Source organism: Conger conger, chromosome 5, assembly GCF_963514075.1.
Source record: "Conger conger chromosome 5, fConCon1.1, whole genome shotgun sequence".
Lineage (NCBI taxonomy): Eukaryota > Metazoa > Chordata > Actinopteri > Anguilliformes > Congridae > Conger > Conger conger.
In genome coordinates this window covers 62,671,205-62,691,623 of record NC_083764.1, presented here as the reverse complement: position 1 = coordinate 62,691,623, position 20,419 = coordinate 62,671,205, and the positions used below count along the sequence as shown (strand labels likewise).

At 46.6% G+C, this 20,419-nt stretch overlaps 1 protein-coding gene across 1 annotated transcript; it reads right to left on the bottom strand.

Annotated features, from left to right (window-relative positions):
• Positions 1-3,910: 3,910 nt before the first annotated feature.
• On the bottom strand, positions 3,911-15,046 carry LOC133129347 (E3 ubiquitin-protein ligase TRIM35-like). Its single transcript, XM_061243364.1, has 6 exons — positions 14,437-15,046; positions 13,371-13,466; positions 13,055-13,285; positions 6,182-6,204; positions 5,392-5,510; positions 3,911-4,705 (listed from the first exon to the last, which is right to left on the bottom strand). The coding sequence occupies exons 1-6, from the start codon at positions 14,842-14,844 to the stop codon at positions 4,194-4,196; spliced, it is 1,389 nt and encodes a 462-aa protein (XP_061099348.1). The 5' UTR covers positions 14,845-15,046; the 3' UTR covers positions 3,911-4,193.
• Between the last annotated feature and the right edge of the window lie 5,373 nt (positions 15,047-20,419).

The following is a 20,419-nucleotide window of genomic DNA, read 5'->3' as shown; positions in this document are numbered from 1 at the left end:
GTTTCAGAGTACCGTCAAGGTCGGCCCTCGCTTTTGGATGGGATGTCTCGCTGTCATTAATGGACCTCACGCTTTAGACGGTTTCAATCTTGTTTTGGGCATTAGCTTTATGAAGCCGATTTTTATTGCAGTTCTAGGTTTCCATATGTTAATTTGCATTAAGTGCTTTATTGATTTTGCACTTTAGTGGACTGGTCTGGGGGACGTTATTAGCTGGGTTATTAGCATTTCTGAAGGTGCTGATGTGACTGTAGCTTCACCCATCTCCAGCTCGGTGGTTACTTACCATGTTACCGTTTCCATATGACAGATTTCTGCTCATTTGTATACTGTAATGGTATTGTATAATGGATGTCACTTTGATTTAAAGTTTTTGTACGCACTAAAGCCGCCGTTAATGATAATAATTTCAAAATAAAATGCTATGGCAAGATTTTATGTTTGAAACCATTCAAATAAACCAATTTTACAAGTACCAATAGTTTTAAAGCTATTGAGATAATTGGAAAACTTTTGTCCGGCATTTGTATGTTCTCAAATGTCAGTTATACTTGAGTGAAAAGTGTTGATAAAAATAGCTAGTTTTAATACGTAGGTAGGCTGGCAACACTTTCCATGTCAGGTGGTACAACCAGTGTAAAACTAGGAAAATGTTATTTCCTCACAAAACTCTTTATTACATTTTTTAATTATATGTATGAATTTGATAGCAATGGCAAAAGCTACTGCAGGCGTCCAAGTAGAAGCCTGTTTAATTTGAAATTAGTTGCAAAAGTCAGGTGGCGCAACCAATAAGTCAGGTGGCGCAACTGCCGGGAATCTCATTATATGAAATAAATAATGTTCTTAAAAGCTCTAAGATTATCTATTACATTACTAACAAATGTTTATCAGTTTTAAGTTAAAGATATTATACACTTTCAAACCTTGCAATTATTCAACATAGTTCCTGTCATTACTAATGTTGTCAGGTGGCACAACTGAAAATCGTCAGGTGGTGCGACCAGGTAAAATATATATTTAAACCAATAAATAATAGGTTAACATGAACAAATGGTTGATAACTATGATGTGAATAGCTATTGTATTTAATGCATTCATTCGTATATTTTAGAAATTATTCTTTTGTCTTTAAATGTAAAATAGGATGCTAAAGATACCAAATACCTGGCTACTAGAATGCAATAGTCTATTATAAATACAAAACACAATCACAAAAGAATAATGTGTTCGGCACTGTAGACACTCTAAAGGATACTTGCCAAAGTTTTACTTAAAATAAATAGTGGGACAATATATTGACAAATATTTGGTTGTGCCGCCTGACATTTTTTGGACGGTGAAGTTAAAAATACAATTCAAAAAACATGAAAATTAAACAATGACAAAACAAGAAACAAACTATGACATGAATAAACTAAATAACATGTGTGATGTCGGGGATAGGCGGAGAGCCTGTAGCGACTAAGGGAAAACCCTTTGTCCACAAAATCCCGGAAGATAAGGGAACAGGGAGAACACAAATACGGATGGAGATTTCTCCCGGAACAGGGGGAGGAACAGAAAAGAACTTGGAGGCAATCTCCAACCAAATCAGAAGTAAAGCCCAAGAACGGCTATAAGAAAAAAAAACAACCCTTAAAAAACTGGGCGAACAACCCATCCAAAATAAGAGCTGAAAGACGAGTATTGAAAACCCCAGACCAAGGATCAAAATAAAAGTACAACCTCGAAAAAACACTTGGCATGAAAATAAAAACCTTGAGACGCAGCTCAGGAAAAAACATAAACCAAAATACAATTATCGGGGACAACGTCCCTCACCCATAAGCTCACACAAGCTCGAAAATAAGACAAAAAAAAACGAAGAACCTTTAGGAAGGCATCAGCAGTGTACACAACTGAACACCTTCCTTACCTTTTTCTTTTAAATGAGTAAGAAACCCAAACCAGCACAATACCGGACTCATAAAGTCACTGAGTCTACCGTGTGTTTACCAGCTTTGTGCAAGAGCGAACAGTTGACACCAAAGCATTGAAAGACTGCCAGTAATGGCTTTAAATACTCTCAGGAGGTAGGCTCCCCTGGCACTAATGAGAGCCAGGTGAAAACAATGAGCCCCTGCCCTCTGGTGGCCACAATTGGTCACTACCTCCCACCATGACAACGTGATATGACAATAGAAAATACATTGTAACAAGAACTGAACACGAAAAGTAACAAGACACGAAAATTAAATGTAACAAGAAATAAAATATAAAAAAACGTTGCAACACTAGACTAACATAATACGTGACATGACAATAAAAGAACAAAAGACAATAAGTAAACATGACATGGCAAGCATGAAATGTGACAGCTTAGTCACACTGCTATTTGAAAATGTCATTGTAATGATGAATGTTGAAGAAACCAGACCTCTAAAATCACGTGCTGAAGATGCCTGATATCCTTGGAAGGATGAGTCCCACGTGTGCTGGTCTACAGGGCAGTAATGGCCCATGTGTGCTGGTCTACAGGGCAGTAATGGCCCATGTGTGCTGGTCTACAGGGCAGTAATGGCCCATGTGTGCTGGTCTACAGGGCAGTACTGGCCCATGTGTGCTGGTCTACAGGGCAGTAATGGCCCATGTGTGCTGGTCTACAGGGCAGTAATGGCCCATGTGTGCTGGTCTACAGGGCAGTAATGGCCCATGTGTGCTGGTCTACAGGGCAGTAATGGCCCATGTGTGCTGGTCTACAGGGCAGTAATGGCCCAAGTGTGCTGGTCTACAGGGCAGTAATGGCCTACCTGTGCTGGTCTACAGGGCAGTAATGGCCCATGTGTGCGGGTCTACAGGGCAGTAATGGCCCATGTGTGCTGGTCTACAGGGCAGTAATGGCCCATGTGTGCTGGTCTACAGGGCAGTAATGGCCCATGTGTGCTGGTCTACAGGGCAGTAATGGCCCATGTGTGCTGGTCTACAGGGCAGTAATGGCCCATGTGTGCTGGTCTACAGGGCAGTAATGGCCCATGTGTGCTGGTCTACAGGGCAGTAATGGCCCATGTGTGCTGGTCTACAGGACACTAATGGCCCATGTGTGCTGGTCTACAGGGCAGTAATGGCCCATGTGTGCTGGTCTACAGGGCAGTAATGGCCCATGTGTGCTGGTCTACAGGGCAGTAATGGCCCATGTGTGCTGGTCTACAGGGCAGTAATGGCCCATGTGTGCTGGTCTACAGGGCAGTAATGGCCCATGTGTGCTGGTCTACAGGGCAGTAATGGCCCATGTGTGCTGGTCTACAGGGCAGTAATGGCCCACGTGTGCTGGTCTACAGGGCAGTAATGGCCCATGTGTGCTGGTCTACAGGGCAGTAATGGCCCATGTGTGCTGGTCTACAGGGCAGTAATGGCCCATGTGTGCTGGTCTACAGGGCAGTAATGGCCCATGTGTGCTGGTCTACAGGGCAGTAATGGCCCATGTGTGCTGGTCTACAGGGCAGTAATGGCCCATGTGTGCTGGTCTACAGGGCAGTAATGGCCCACGTGTGCTGGTCTACAGGGCAGTAATGGCCCATGTGTGCTGGTCTACATGGCAGTAATGGCCCATGTGTGCTGTTCTACAGGGCAGTAATGGCCGCTTGCCTGTCTTCACATTGTACTACAGCTGCTGTCTCCATGGTGATGGCCTTTTATGTGTTACCATGACCCTGCTTAAGACACAACCACACGTCACTGCTTATGATGATGGCTCTGTGTTTCTCAACTGATCTCAGATCAGCTCAAGTGAGTGTGGAATGAACCCAAACCCAGCGTATGAGGAGCGTATTTGTCTCTGTCTGCGTTCATACTGCACTGGAGAGAGAGACTTACCTCATCACACACCTGGGAGACACACTGGTGACGGGAAAAGAGCAGCACTCTGGAGTGATTCCACTGGTGTATTTATTACACCCCAACTCATTACACACACACCAGTGTACTTACAGTACCACCATATACCACAGGAATTACTCAGTAATAACATTCTGAGGTTATATCAGAGAGATTAGACATTTCTCATCAAGCACAATACAATGTTTCTATTTACATTTCAAATAGACAATATTTTGTAATGTTTTTTTGTTTATAACATTTGTAGTAAACCTGCTCTGAGTTGATCAAATACAGTCCTTTGACTGCAACTGATGTTTAGAAACAATCCCACAGTGCTATTTTACACTTACAGAGACAGCCAGTGGACAGATCCGCACAATCCCCATAAAGATTGGAAACAGTCTCTCATTGAAGGAGTGTTTAAAAGTGTAGAGAGGAGTGTTACAGGGGTCAGAGAATGACACCTCCCCCCTGTCCCAGTCCAGCTGCACTCTGACCCTCTGGAGGTCCCTCTGCACTGTGAGGAGTGTAGGAGGGAAGGTCCTGGCATAGTATTTCCCATTGCACAGGACTATACTCCACACTCCTCCTGCTGGGCTCAGATCCACACGCTCTTTCCTGTTGATGGACTCTTTAACCACACCCACCCGCCAGTACTCACCCCCCACTTCTACATCCCAGCAGTGTCTCCCTGAGCTGAATCCCTCAGAGCCCAGCACCCAACCCCAATCAAGTCTCTCTGGATTATCAGGAACCTGCTGTCTCTCACCACTGCCTCTCACACTGGTCAGATCCTCAGACAGTGAGAGTTCGGGATTTGCTGTGTTTGGGTCCAGAGTCACAGGAGCTGAAGGGACAGAGAATGAGACGTCAGCACTGAGCTGCACAAAGGGAAACCATCAGACACAATGGGGTCCTCATGATATAAACTGGGTTTCACAACAACAACCATTATAGCCTCAGATACATGTGAGAGAAGCAGCAGAACCAAAAGACAATAATATTTCTGAGAGTCACAAGGATAATAGGGGGCGACATGGCTGAGGCAGTAAGAGCAGTCGTCTGGCAGTCGGAAGGTTGCCGTTTCGATCCCCCGCCCAGGCTGTGTCGAAGTGTCCCTGAGCAAGTCACCTAACCCCCAAATGCTCCTAACGAGCTGGTAAGGGCCTTGCATGGCAGCCATGGTGTGTGTGTATGAATGGGTGAATGGAGAAGCATCAATTGTACAGCGCTTTGGATAAAGGCGCTATATAAATGCCTGCTATTTACCATTTACCCTTTAGTATAATCGTTGGAAGAAGGAACAAAGCCTGTCAGTGTTTCTGTAGCCCCTTAAATACAGTATCACTCTTAAAGCAGCATTTTATTATGAGCGTCAGTGAGATTAAGGACTGGTGCTCAGTCTCTTCACTCCAGGGCTCTTACACAGACAGGACCAATATGACTCTGACTGGCTTCATCAGCTTGTGGAAAGGATGCTGAAGATTCCCCCTGTACAGTGACAATGTGGAGCTCCCTGCCCCCAGTACTCACTGTATTGAACAGTCCCCAGCATCTTCTCCCACACTCTGTACTTCAGATTGCCCAGGTGCTTGGCCACATCAATCAGCGCTCCTGAGACCTTCTCTGGATCCCCCAGGATGCACTGGGCTCTGCAATAATATTCAGGAGTCACTTGTGCTGTGGGCGGGGCTTCATTCCCATAGAAGATTATCAGCAGCAACATCAGATCTTCATTCTGTAAGAAAATGGCTCCATCCCTCCCAGCGTTCTGCCACACAGCCCCACTGAGAGACACACACTCACAGCCCCACTAAGAGACACACACTCACAGCCCCACTGAGAAACACACACTCACAGCCCCACTGAGAAGCACACACTCACAGCCCCACTGAGAGACACACACTCACAGCCCCACTGAGAGACACACACTCACAGCCCCACTGAGAGACACACACTCACAGCCCCAGTGAGAGACAAACACTCACAGCCCCACTGAGAGACACACACTCACAGCCTGACCCCACTGAGAGACACACACTCACAGCCCCACTGAGAGACACACACTCACAGCCCCACTGAGAGACACACACTCACAGGAGTGTGGGAGGGGGAAGGGGGGTATTTATATTAGAGGCAAATAATATTGTAAATACTTCAATATTTGTAAATGTTCCTCCATAGTCATTATTAAAGCTGCAGTGATTATTACAGAGAGAGAGGCACTTCAAACACATTCCACAGTAGCTCACTGATAGAACACTGCAGGCTAATAAACTACTCTTGATATTTAACCTGATGAGAGAGGATGGAGTTTGTTTACCTGTTTTGTATGTCCTTGTAGCTCTGAAATAAAGACAGTGGATTATTATCACTGTAGCCAATACTCTGTCCATTAACACCATGTTAGGAAACACATTAATATCTCTAAATAACTTTTGATATTACCTGACATAGAAAATTAAATGTGCTCCTTTAACACTGTTATACATGTGTACAGTGTATGTTGCAAGACAAAGTTGATTTAAAACACTTCCTCTGCAAAACAATAATTCTGTCACGTTTCAGGTCCGTCTCGCCATGTTTTATGTTTATTCATGTTGTCTTAGTCACGTAGTGTCTGATCATGTATTATGTTAGTCTAGGTTCGTCATGTTGTTTAGTTTATTTCTTGTTACGATTTATTTTCTCGTCATGTCTAGTTCTGTTTCGGTACGATTATTTTATCTGGTTATGTTGAGTGATTATCGTCTTAGTTTCGCTTTGTGTTATGTTTCGATGCATGTTTATTGTTACGTTAACTGGTCGTTGTTATGCATACACTTTTACATGTTTTTCCGCAAACCTTGCGTTCCGCCTTTTCTCTCTCTCTCTCTCTCTCGTTCTGTCCTTCACTCCCCTAGTGTTTCTATTTGTCTATTTACTAAAACTACTAACGCTAGATCAGGATTGGGTAGAAACTAACAAGACTAATCATGTGTTCATGTTACCTTACGTTTCTCGTGCATGTCATTTACTAATTTACTAATGCTAGGGCAGGATAGGTATATTACTAACGATTACTAATCTCCTTGTTAAACTTGTCATCCATCGCACCTGTTTTCCATTTCCTTGCTACGCTCTAACTAATTGTCTACACCTGTCTACACCTGCATTTATAGCCCAGTCGCGCAACTGTTCACTGCGAAATTGTCTGCCTCTGTTTACCACGCAACTCTTGAGCATTATTTACTGTTTGATTACACGTTACGATCCACGCCTGTTTACCGACCACTGTTTATTGATTTCTGTTTTGTGACCATCGTTTGTTTTTTGACTTCGTCCTTGCCTACCGTTTTTGTACTTTTGCTTCGCTGATTGTTTCATGGTTTCGACTCCCGCTTCGTCCACGACTACGCCTCTGCCTGCCGTCCGTCTGTTCATCTGCCCCGCTGACAGCTCTCCTGCTACCGGACCTCCCTGCACGTCTACCGACTACGAGTTTGCCTCTTCCCTCGGCACCGTGCTTTTTGTTTGTTTACCTTTTGTTTGGCTGGATCTACGTGTATGGACTTTGCTTGTGTTGACTACTCTCCTGGGATTCGTCCCGAATAAAGCCCTGAGGGGTCTTTATATCACTATTGTTTCTGAGTCGTGCATTTTGGGTCCAACCCCCACGCACCCGTCTCAGAACAATTTCGCCACAATGGACTCTGCTGACTCTACTGCCATGTTCCACGCCCTCCAGGAACAAGGAGCCATCGTCCAGCAGCATTCACAAGGAATCTCCGAGCTTCACCTGGAGATTCGTGAACTGTGTGCGGAGATGAAGAAGCTCGCTGTCGCGGCCCTGCTACAACCACGGGAGGAGCCTACCCACCCACCCACATCCCCAGCGTTCAACCCCATGCAAACCTGGCATTCCGGGAGCCCCAACAACCCCCCCCGGAGAGGTTCGGTGGAGAACCTGAGAGGTGCAAGGCTTTCCTACTCCAATGTGACTTCGTATTCAGGCAACAGCCCCAGACCTACAACAGCGACGACCGTCGGATAGGCTATGTGATGGGACTGCTGAAGGGGAAGGCATTGGACTGGGCTACTGCAGTGTGGACCGGGGGTTCATCTCCTCCTCGTTACCCGGCCTTCGTCGAGGAGATTCGGAAGGTTTTCCAACACGCATCCAGCGACCAGGAGCCATCCCAGAGACTGATTGCTCTGCGCCAGGGACGGAAGACCGCGGCAGACCACTCCATCGACTTCCGCACCCTCGCGGCGGCCACTAGTTGGAACGATGCGGCGTTGGCGAATCTCTTCCTGGCCAGCCTGAGTGAGACGCTCCAGGACGAGTTGGCGCGACTGGACCCCATCACCCAGCTCGACCAACTCGTGCGCACCACGATCCGACTGGACAACCGTGCCAGACTACGCCGGTCGGAGAGACCGATCCTTCCCGGCAACCCGTACCCCAGGCAGGGGCCAAATCCTCGACATGAGGAGCAGCAGTTGGAGGGACCCGAACCCATGGACCTGTCCCGGGCCAGTACCAAGATCTCTACCGAGGAACGAGCACGCCGCAGAACCACCGGCTCGTGCTTCTACTGTGGGAGGCCGGGTCACACCCAGGCTTGGTGCTCCTTCAGGACCAGGCGACCAGTAGAGGTGAGAGCAGTCGACAGGCATGAGGGTTCTGACAGAGACAACCATCGTCCCACGCTCACCACCCTGCTGATTCTTCCCGACGGAACAACCCGGGTTAACGCATTGGTGGATTCTGGAGCGGACGCCAACCTCATCGACGAAGTTCTGGTGTCTGAACTGAACATTCCCACCCTCCCTCTACCCCACCCTGAGAATGCGCGGTCGCTGGATGGAAGGACGTTCTGCCGCATGACGCACATCACTATTCCCGTACAACTGATCATTTCTGGGAACCATCGGGAGATGATCCAGTTCCGCGTCATCCAGTCTCCTAATGACCAACTCATCTTGGGATTACCCTGGCTCCAGAAACACAACCCCACGATCAACTGGAGTTCTAACCAAGTGCAAGCATGGGATCCTAAGTGCCATCTGTCCTGCTTGCGTTCCGCCCCACCACCAGCAGAGGGAGTGCCAGCTCTACCACAGACTCCCAAACCCTCCCTGGAGAGGGTCCCCTCTCCTTACCATGACCTGGGCACAGTGTTCTCCAAGACACAAGCTCAGTCTTTGCCGCCTCATCGGCCCTACGACTGCGCCATCGAGCTCCTTCCCGGTTCGTCACTCCCCTCTAGTCGCCTATACAACGTCTCCAGACCAGAAAGGGAGGCTATGGAGAAATACATCCGTGACTGCCTGGCTAACGGACTAATTCGCCCATCTTCCTCTCCCGTCGGTGCGGGATTCTTCTTCGTTCAGAAGAAAGATGGCTCCCTACGCCCGTGCATCGACTACAGGGAGCTGAACAACATCACGGTGAGGAACAAGTATCCTCTGCCCCTGATGGACTCCGCGTTCCACCCACTTCACGAGGCCACCATCTTCACCAAGTTGGATCTCCGCAACGCTTACCACCTGGTCCGTATCCGTGAGGGCGATGAATGGAAGACCGCCTTCAACACCTCTCTCGGACACTTTGAATATCTGGTCATGCCATTCGGCCTCACCAACGCTCCTGCTGTCTTCCAGGCCCTGGTTAATGACGTTCTTCGGGACTTGTTGGGCCGCCATGTGTTCGTCTACCTGGATGACATCTTAATTTACTCTAATAATGCCAAGGATCATGAGAACCACGTCAGGCAAGTGCTACAGAGACTTCTAGAGAACAGATTGTTCATCAAGGCGGAGAAGTGCGTCTTCCACTCTGACACAGTTGAGTTCCTTGGATTCATCCTTGAGAGGGGACGGATCAGGGCGGATCCCAAGAAGATTCTGGCGGTCACCGACTGGCCCACACCCACCTCACGTAAGCAACTCAAGCGCTTCTTGGGATTCGCCAACTTATACCGAAGGTTCATCCAATCCTATAGCCAAGTGGTCTCCCCTCTAACCAAGCTCACGTCCCCTGCGGTGCCATTCCGGTGGAGCCCCGAAGCTGAGACGGCCTTCACCAAGGTCAAGAGACTGTTCTCTTCCGCTCCCATCCTGGTTCACCCCGACCCCACCCGCCAGTTTGTGGTTGAGACGGATGCTTCCGACTCGGGGGTGGGAGCTGTGCTCTCTCAGGTGGCGGCTGCGGACAACCGACTACACCCCTGCGCTTTCTTCTCCAAGAAGCTGTCCCCGGCGGAGAGAAATTATGATGTCGGAAATCGCGAACTGCTGGCAGTCAAACTGGCGTTGGAGGAGTGGAGACATTGGCTGGAGGGGTCCGAGAAGCCGTTCATCGTTTGGACCGACCACAAGAACCTGGCATACCTCCAGACAGCCAAGAGGCTGAACTCCCGACAGGCCAGATGGGCACTGTTCTTCGGGAGGTTCAACTTCTCACTCACCTACCGCCCGGGTTCTAAGAACGTTAAGCCTGATGCCCTTTCTCGCCAATTTAACACCTGTCCTGAGCGTGAGGTTCCTGAGAACATCCTTCCGGCCTCCTGCACCGTGGGGTCCGTCACCTGGAAGATCGAGTCGGTGATCCAGAGGGCTCTACGGGAGGAACCCGATCCTAGGCCCAACCCCGGATTACGCCTATACGTTCCCGTAGCCGCTCGGACACAGGTGCTGCAATGGGCCCATTCATCCCTCCTTTCCTGCCACCCTGGATTTACCCGCACCTTGGCGGTGCTGAAGAGGAGATTCTGGTGGAGTTCCATGATCCCCGACACCAGACGCTTCATCAAGGCATGTACCACCTGTGCCAGAAGTAAGGCCTCCCACCAAGCCCCGGCTGGTCTACTCCAACCTCTGCCTGTGCCCAGCCGACCCTGGAGCCACATCGGCGTGGACTTCGTTACCGGACTTCCCCCTTCCGAAGGTAACACCACCATCCTCACTGTGGTGGACTGATTCAGTAAGGCGGCCCACTTCATCCCCCTGCCAGGGTTACCCACTGCCCAAGAGACGGCAGAGGTACTTATCAAGGAAGTGTTCCGCATCCATGGAATCCCCTCAGACATTGTATCCGACCGGGGCCCACAATTCATTTCTCAAGTGTGGAAAGCTTTCTGCCTGGCCCTCGGTGCCACAGCCAGCCTCTCATCCGGCTACCACCCTCAATCCAATGGGCAGACCGAGAGGGCCAACCAGGATTTGGGAGCTGCGCTACGTTGTGTCTCTGCCCAGAATCCGGCCTCATGGAGCAAGATGCTCACCTGGGTTGAGTATGCGCACAACACCCTTCCATGCGCCGCCACCGGAAAGTCTCCGTTCGAGATCTCTCTAGGCTACCAACCTCCTTTGTTTCCCGACCAAGAAGCTGAGATCGCTGTTCCCTCCCTCGCCACCCACATGAAACGATGTGCCAAGATTTGGAGGGACGCCAAGGCCGCGCTCTTACGCACGGCAGATCGTAATCGGCGTTTTGCTGATCGCCACCGCACTCCAGCTCCGGCCTACAAACCAGGTGACTCCGTCTGGCTGTCCACTAAGGACATTCCCCTCCAAGCCACCTCTCACAAGCTACAACCCCGCTTTATTGGTCCCTTTAAGATCCACAGAATCATCAACCCTTCCTCTGTTAAACTGTCACTCCCGGCTTCCCTTAAGATTCACCCCACATTCCATGTCTCATGTATTAAGCCCGTATCCTCTCACCCCATATGTCCCCCGGATCCCCCACCACCTCCCCCCCGCATTATTGACAACCACCCCGCATTCACTGTTAAGAAACTCTTGAACATTCGTAAGAGGGGCCGTGGGGTGCAATACTTGGTTGACTGGGAGGGCTATGGCCCTGAGGAGCGTTCCTGGGTCGCTCCCAGTCTCATTCTGGACAAATCGCTCATCAGAGACTTCCATCGTGACCACCCTGATAAATTCCAAGGACCGCCAGGAGTCGGTCGTTAAGGGGGGGGTCCTGTCACGTTTCAGGTCCGTCTCGCCATGTTTTATGTTTATTCATGTTGTCTTAGTCACGTAGTGTCTTATCATGTATTATGTTAGTCTAGGTTCGTCATGTTGTTTAGTTTATTTCTTGTTACGATTTATTTTCTCGTCATGTCTAGTTATGTTTCGTTACGATTATTTTATCTGGTTATGTTGAGTGATTATCGTCTTAGTTTCGCTTTGTGTTATGTTTCGATGCATGTTTATTGTTACGTTAACTGGTCGTTGTTATGCATACACTTTTACATGTTTTTCCGCAAACCTTGCGTTCCGCCTTTTCTCTCTCTCTCTCTCTCTCTCTCTCTTTCTGTCCTTCACTCCCCTAGTGTTTCTATTTGTCTATTTACTAAAACTACTAACGCTAGATCAGGATTGGGTAGAAACTAACAAGACTAATCATGTGTTCATGTTACCTTACGTTTCTCGTGCATGTCATTTACTAATTTACTAATGCTAGGGCAGGATAGGTTTATTACTAACGATTACTAATCTCCTTGTTAAACTTGTCATCCATCGCACCTGTTTTCCATTTCCTTGCTACGCTCTAACTAATTGTCTACACCTGTCTACACCTGCACTGCGAAATTGTCTGCCTCTGTTTACCACGCAACTCTTGAGCATTATTTACTGTTTGATTACACGTTACGATCCACGCCTGTTTACCGACCACTGTTTATTGATTTCTGTTTTGTGACCATCGTTTGTTTTTTGACTTCGTCCTTGCCTACCGTTTTTGTACTTTTGCTTCGCTGATTGTTTCATGGTTTCGACTCCCGCTTCGTCCACGACTACGCCTCTGCCTGCCGTCCGTCTGTTCATCTGCCTCGCTGACAGCTCTCCTGCTACCGGACCTCCCTGCACGTCTACCGACTACGAGTTTGCCTCTTCCCTCGGCACCGTGCTTTTTGTTTGTTTACCTTTTGTTTGGCTGGATCTACGTGTATGGACTTTGCTTGTGTTGACTACTCTCCTGGGATTCGTCCCGAATAAAGCCCTGAGGGGTCTTTATATCACTATTGATTCTGAGTCGTGCATTTTGGGTCCAACCCCCACGCACCCGTCTCAAATTCTGCTTGATTAAGTTTTGAGGAGATTTTTGCAAGAATAGAGAATACTATATTGTATAAATGAATGTGTGTGAGCATTAACAGCAGTGTACATAGAGTCCTACAGACACAGAGTGAACAGGTCTTACCTGCAGGAATGAGATGTCTTCAGCTCCCAGCTCCTGTTCTAAGGCTCTGATCTGTTCTGAAAGGGATGACATCTCTTCTGTCATCTTTTCAATCTTCTCCTTCATCATCCGACTCTTCTGCTCCTCTTCGTCCCTCAGTGCAGTGATCCTGGCTGCCTCTTCATCTTTTAGGAACTGCTGAAGTTTCTCAAACTCCATCTTTATCTGTCTCTCTGTGTGCTGGGCCTGGCTCTGGAATAAACATTATTCAGCATCATTTCAGCACAATCCAGTGCTGCATTTTCAACACTGTGATTTAAAGGCCTCAGTTCAGTACCTTGATGTGCTCTGCTGTTTGATTACAGGTGAGTTTCACTGCATTAAAGGCTTTTAGCTTCTCCTGCAGTGGAGCCAGTGCAGTCCTGAGTTTCTCCTGGAAAGAAATGACAGTGTCCACACTTTACTGAGGAAACGGACCCACAGTAAACGTCACTGGCTACACAGAGTCCCTGCTCAGACAGAGGGGAGACAGAATGGCTCTGTTCTGTTTTCACAAGCAAAATTCAATATCCATCCATCCATCCATCCATTATCTTAACCCGCTTATCCTGAACAGGGTCGCAGGGGGGCTGGAGTCTATCCCAGCATACATTGGGTGAAAGGCAGGAATACACCCTGGACAGGTCGCCAGTCCATCGCAGGGCACACACACCATTCACTCACACACTCATACCCATGGGCAATTTAGACTCTCCAATCAGTCTAACCTGCAGGTCTTTGGACTGTGGGAGGAAACCCACGCAAACACGGGGAGAACATGGAAACTCCACACAGAGAGGCCCCGGCTGACCAGGATTTGAACCCAGAACCTCCTTGCTGTGAGGCATTCAATATCCAGATGTTTTAAAATGAAAATATCCCACAATGTATACTTAGTCTCTCATGACACATTAACAGTGATCTTCCATCTGAGACCACATTGTGTCGGACACATTTATCTGAGCATGAACTTTGACCCCGACTGTCCCATGCTGAGCACTGCTCCCTAACACAGCTCTGAGAACGTCTCCACACTCCTGCCCCTCCCTCCTGTCTCTCTCTGTCAGTCATGTGACACGTAGTGAGGAGCTCCAACTGCAGTCAGGCCTGAGAACTGAAATGGCTCCTTTTGCAGATCATTTCACAGTAAATACGTACATTAGAATGTGAAATCATGAAACATTTTTATATTTATTGTTAATTATATTTCTTTTTTCAGTTATACTGATAACCTTCACCGAGGGCTTTTTAGATGACATCAAAACAAATCATTTTCAATCATCAAGAGTTTTCTGATGAAATTTGTCAAATAGAAAGCTGATAAAAGAAATTATGAATGTGTAAATTGCGTTATAACCAGTTACCTTATACTCCTCTGCAGCCTCCAGAACTGGTCGCACTTTGTGGCTTTCATGTTTTTTGGAAGTTTGACAGATAACACAGATGGGCATTTGATCATCCAAACAGAAGACTTTGAGTTTCTCACTGTGCAGACTGCAGAACACTTCAGATCCTGCTTTAGCTCTCTGACTTTTCTCCTTTAAGAACGCCTCACAGATATTCTTCAGAGACAGGTTAATGAGAGGAAGGTCCTTTGAAGATCTTCTCCTGCAAACTGGGCACTCCAGAGATCCCTTCTGATCCCAGTACTGCTGCAGACAGGCCTTACAGAAGCTGTGACTGCAACTCAGGACAACAGGATCCCTGAAGATTTCAGTGCACACAGGACAGGAGAGCTCCTCTTCCAGGAGAGAAGGAGATCCAGACGCCATTCTGTCTCCGTCTGTTCTGAGCTCAGTAATGGCTTCTGCTAAATCTGCAGTTTAGTTTCACTTTTACTTACTGCTGTAACTGCAGGTAAACTTAATAAATCTATTCAAATGTCTGCTTCTCAATCTGTTTTTGTTTCTCTACCTTTAGAAGTTCCTTAATTTCTGAAGTATATGCAGTGAGATCATATCCTGAGATTCCCAGTGTAACTGAAGCGTCTCTGTGTGTGAGAAACTTATACTTCCTGGTAGACACGCCTGGTTATCAGAGACACTTCCTGCATAAAATAACTTCACCAACACTGCAAGAGAGGGAAGGTTCATCAATGTTAGAAAGCCATCGTAGGGCAGCATTTTCTTCCTTATTAAGGTTGATCCTCTGGGAATTACATTGATTTTTAAATAGAGATTCTATGTCATAAGAAACTTTCTAAGTAAAAGCTATGACGGATTACTAGTTATTACGAGTAGGAGAAAATGTAGATTTATGCCTAAAACAAACAGAACAGAACTTATGTAAAGTACAGAATGATGTGTAGTCCCCGAAAGTACATTATAAGGGTTCTGATTGTACAAAACCCCTAGATATAAACCTCTATAAAATATAAAATAAAGGTTTAGGCCTACATCTTAGTCTATACATTCAGACTAGACTAGGAGATAAAACGGAGATAATAGAAATAAATTAAGCTTTTGAAAAGCTCTAACAGTTACACAGCAGCAATGGTGTTGTTAGTAAATTGCTCCACCTGAACCTGACTCCACGTTTGCTTTGTACAGAGTTTGAGGTACGTGTGCAGGGCGGTAAAATCCTACTCACTTCCTTTGCGATCACTGAATTCACCCAATTCAACTAAAGAACTTCTAAAGAACTAAAGGTCTTCAGTCCAGATGGAGAGGAGTTGAATCGGGCGTTTTCGGGAGTCTCAGGTGGCTCACCCGATATTTTCCTTCATTTACCCTGACATTTTGGCTTCCCTGAGCTACAGCATATATCGCATTACAGTAAAACTAAATAAAATATATTTGTGCAAATATTACCCCTGCAGCACTCATTAAAGACACTTGTATTATGTCACGTAAACTTTGACCTCTGGATCTCAGGACCGTCAGGCAGCGCTCCAGTGGATGTGCTGCACGGGCTGGCGTTGCTCTGTGGTGTTGCCGGTCACACGTAATTGGCTGCAGTGTCGCCCGGGGCGACCGTGTCTCGTTGCTCTCCGTCGCCCTCTGCAGGTCAGTCGGGTGTTCACGGCCTGGTCGCTCAAGCTACGCCAGACGCGTCTTTGCCCGACTCGTCTCAGGTCGTCTCAGGACCGCACACATCTCCAGAAGCAGCAGCAGCTTGACGCTTCGTGTTGGGCCTGCAGAGGGCGCTGCTGCACGTCTATGGTCCGTACAGCAGAAGAGCGCCATTCGTGGTACGGCTGGTATGACACGCTATTCTAAATAACGTCATGAAAGACAATTCAAAGGCAGCGTTTCTGACACAAGGGACATGCACACCAAAAGACGCTACTACAATTCCAAGTCTCAAACGAAAAAACGAAACCGTTTACGGTGAACCCAAAATTTGGACACAGCACAGTCAACAGACATGGTGACAGTGGTGTTAGGGAACTACAGAAAAACAAACAACCAAGGAGCACTCTTATGCAACCGCAAGAAAAGCAACAATAAAATAAATAAATAAATAAATAAATAAATAAATAAATAAATAAATAAATAAATAAATAAAATCAAAGGAGCGATTTAATTTCCTTTTGTTATAGTCACAGTGACCTGCACGTGGAAGACCCAAATATTTAAACAAGGAAGAGAAATGTTTTGGGGCTGACCGACGGTACAAGTCACACACACAAAAAATAATAAATAAAAAAAATCTATAGCTTTTCCAGAATGATTCCAAATCCAACCAACAACAGTAACTAGCGCATTTACCCCTAAATATCTTTCTATTTCTTTTTTATTATAAAAAAGAGGACCTCTGGCCTCAGGTTTTTGATGGTAAATTGATCGGTCCTGTCACGTTTCAGATCTGTTTTGCCCTGGTTTATGTTTATTCATTTTGTCTTAGTCTCGTATTGTCTTATCATGTATTATGTTAGTCTAGGTTCGTCATGTTGTTTCGTTTATTTCTTGTTACGATTTATTTTCTTGTCATGTCTAGTTATGTTTCGTTACGATTTCTTTTTTTTTTGTTATGTTGAGTGGTTATCGTCTTAGTTCGTTTAGTGTTTTATTTAGTGATTTATGTTTATTGTTACGTAGACTGGTCATTGGTTAAACATACACTTTTACCTGTCTTTCCGCAAACCTTGCGTTCCGCCTTTCTCTCTCTCTCTCTCTCTCTCTCTCTCTCTCTCTCTTTCTGTCATTCACACCCTAATTGTTTCTATTTTGTCTATTTACTAAAACTACTAACGCTAGATCAGGATTGGGTAGAAACTAACAAACTAATCATGTGTTCATGTTACCTTACGTTTCTCGTGCATGTCATTTACTAATTTACTAATGCTAGGGCAGGATAGGTTTATTACTAACGATTACTAATCACCTTGTTAAACTTGTCATCCATCGCACCTGTTTTCCATTTCCTTGCTACGCTCTAACTAATTGTCTACACCTGTCTACACCTGCATTTATATCCCAGTCGCGCTTCTGTTCACTGCAAAATTGTCTGCCTCTTGTTTACAACGCAACGCTTAAGCATTATTTACGGTTTGAGTCACGTTACGATCCAAGCCTGTTTTACCGACCATCGTTTATTGATTTCTGTTTGTTTTTTGACCACGTCTTCGCTTACCGTTTTTGTACCTTTGCCTCGCTGATTGTTTCATGGTTTCAACTTCCACATCGCCGTCGACTACGACCCTGCCTGCCGTCCGCCTGTATTTCTGCCCCGCTGACGGCTCTCCTGCTACCGGACCTTCCTGCACGTCTACCGACTATGAGTTTGCCTCTTCCCTCGGCACCGTGCTTTTTGTTTGTTTTGTGTTTGTTTGGCTGGATCTACGTGTATGGACTTTGCTTGTTTTGACTACGCTCCTGGGATTCGTCCCGAATAAAGCCCTGACGGGACTTTATCTAACCATTGTTTCTGAGTCGTGCATTTTGGGTCCACCCCCCACGCACCCGTCTCAGGTCCACTGATAATATTGTTAAAAAAAAGTGCACCACTCGGTCTGGGGTAAAAATAAAAATAAAATCTTTAAAAAAATAAAGAAATCACTCGTTACCATGACAATACAGCCAGAATCGGCTTTAGATTTAGGACGTGGAAAGTAGGATATCTAGAGAATTTACAATGTTGCAACCAATGGGGGGTTAAAGAACTACATTTTGTAAATTTGCAGTTCTCCAGGGACCAATGAGACACAGTAAGGTGGAATAAGGGGTAATCAGACCTGGGTCAAACACACAATTGTTTTGGATTAAAATACTTATCTACGCTTTACTGAGTTTGTACGGTAAAGACATACTCTCAAAACGTGCAAAACCCACCTTCTGGTGGACCTGGATCAATCGAGCGCAGAACAGCATTTGAATTTAAAAACAATTACCCCTCCGATCGCTCCTGTTCCAGCGGAGCTAGCATGGCGCAACAAATCCTTTTCACATCAGCAGTGAAAGTAGGGGAAAGAGGGGGCGGCCATTTTTAAATCTGTCTACAGAAATCCATGTTTGGCATTTACATTTTTATTCACCTTTTTATTTTCCTGTTTTTTCCTTTTTTATTTTATACAGTATTGAAAACAACAACAAAAAAAGAGAAATGCGGAGCGTTCACAGTTTTCCCGAGGAATTCTCTCTGAAGTGGATCTCTACGGGGCGCCACACTCCACGGCCCGAGGCGCGCTCCGTCCTCCGCTCAGAATTCGCGCTGGGAGTCCAGGCCCCATTTCTAAATCATCTACAACACTTCGTGGACTGTTTTTTCTTTTTTTCTGCCATCTTTTTACATTTTACATTCATTTTTCATTTTCTTTTGCGTTTTTTTGTTTGTTCTTAATGGAAGGAAGAGTCGGTTTCCCGGTGTTTATAGGTAAAAGGGACTACCCAGTCCATGCGCAAAGCAGTCCAAAGGGATTATTTTTTCCGTTCTTTTTCCCCTTCTCTCTCTCTCTCTGCCGGTCCTTCACTCGCTCCGTTCGAGGTGTTCCTTTACGCTATGTAGGTGTATACTTTGCGGTCCTCGGGCGTTCGTGCCAAGTATTCTCTCTCTATGAGTCCTTCAATGCACTTTTTAATGAACACGGGACTGGGGAGGAACCTGGCCCTCAGCTGCTGAGTCACCTGGGAAACAAGGCACAAAAGACCTAAATCACAACGTGCACTACTCTCCCATTACAGCCCTGTCAGGTGTGAGGTCACACATAGGCCATTAGCATGTTCTCAGCTGAGCATTCTAATGCTGATGTCACAATCACTAACTCATTTGAATAAATTCATCACTCAACCAATCAGACCCGGGCCTGCCCTAGTTAGGGGCAGACCCAACTGTGGCTGCCACTTGACATTATATGACAAATAATAATTACCTTCGGCTTACCAGAGAGATTACACAACTTACAAACGATAACATCCTGGTCACTTTGAATTACACACGAGAGGTACGGTCAAAGAGGCACCCGAATTTAACATCAGAATTTCACATGAAGGCAAACTCCCAGCCGTTACCTCCAACTCACACAAGCTTTCACAAACTAGCATAACACTTCAGGTGAGCGATTATGAGGCGAGAAGGGGATCTTCCACCAGTGTTTAGGAGTGTGGGCCTGGGCTACGCCGCTAGGCCTCACCTCTGCTACGAGAACATTGTGCTGCATCGTCTTCCTGGACTTCATGATGCGGAGGATGGGCGTGCTTCCGGTCATTGTCCACCTTCTGACGTGTCTCCTTCCTCTCGGGGTCCGACTCGTCCTGTTTAGCAGCCACTGTTTGTGTGTGTGTGTGTGTGTGTGTGGGGGGGGGTTAGCAATGGGTAGGCAGCAGATTTAAGCGGTTTTGAAAGACTTCAAATCCTTTACCTTTTTACTAAATGAGAAAACAACAAAAAAAGACAAAAAAAAAACTCTCAATGGCGAGAGAAGATTTCACTTGTGAAGCAAACAGTGACTACATTACATTACATGAATGGCATTTTGCTGATGCTCTTATCCAGAGCAACGTACAGTTGATTAGACTAAGCAGGAGACAATATTCCCCTGGAGCAATGCAGGGTTAAGAGCCTTGCTCAAAGGCCCAATGGCTGTGCGGATCTTATTGGGGCTACACCGGGGATCGAACCACCGACCTTGCCTGTCATGTCCCAGTCCCAGTGTGCAGCGTACAGACAAGCTACCAGCAGTAGCTGGTTAACCAGCTACCAGCTCAGACAAGCTACCAGCACTAGCTGGTTAACCAGCTACCAGCTCAGACAAATCTGCTGGCTGAGGTCATGGCTGGAAGAAACAAAATGGCAGTACGCCTGGACTTTCCACCTCTGTTCCACACTCAGTGCCAACAAACAGCAGCACACTCTGCGGCTGTCCTGGAGCACAGTCGCAGAGCCCTCTCAAAGGGAAGCCCCCTCACC

Coding starts and splice junctions, on each gene's coding strand:
- LOC133129347 (XM_061243364.1), bottom strand. CDS start 14,844: ATGGCGTCTGGATCTCCTTCTCTCCTGGAAGAGGAGCTCTCCTGTCCT. Junction 13,286..13,370: donor AAACAGCAGAGCACATCAAG/GTACTGAACTGA, acceptor TGTTTATTCCAG/AGCCAGGCCCAGCACACAGA. Junction 5,511..6,181: donor TACAAGGACATACAAAACAG/GTAAACAAACTC, acceptor ATATTATTGCAG/AGCCCAGTGCATCCTGGGGG.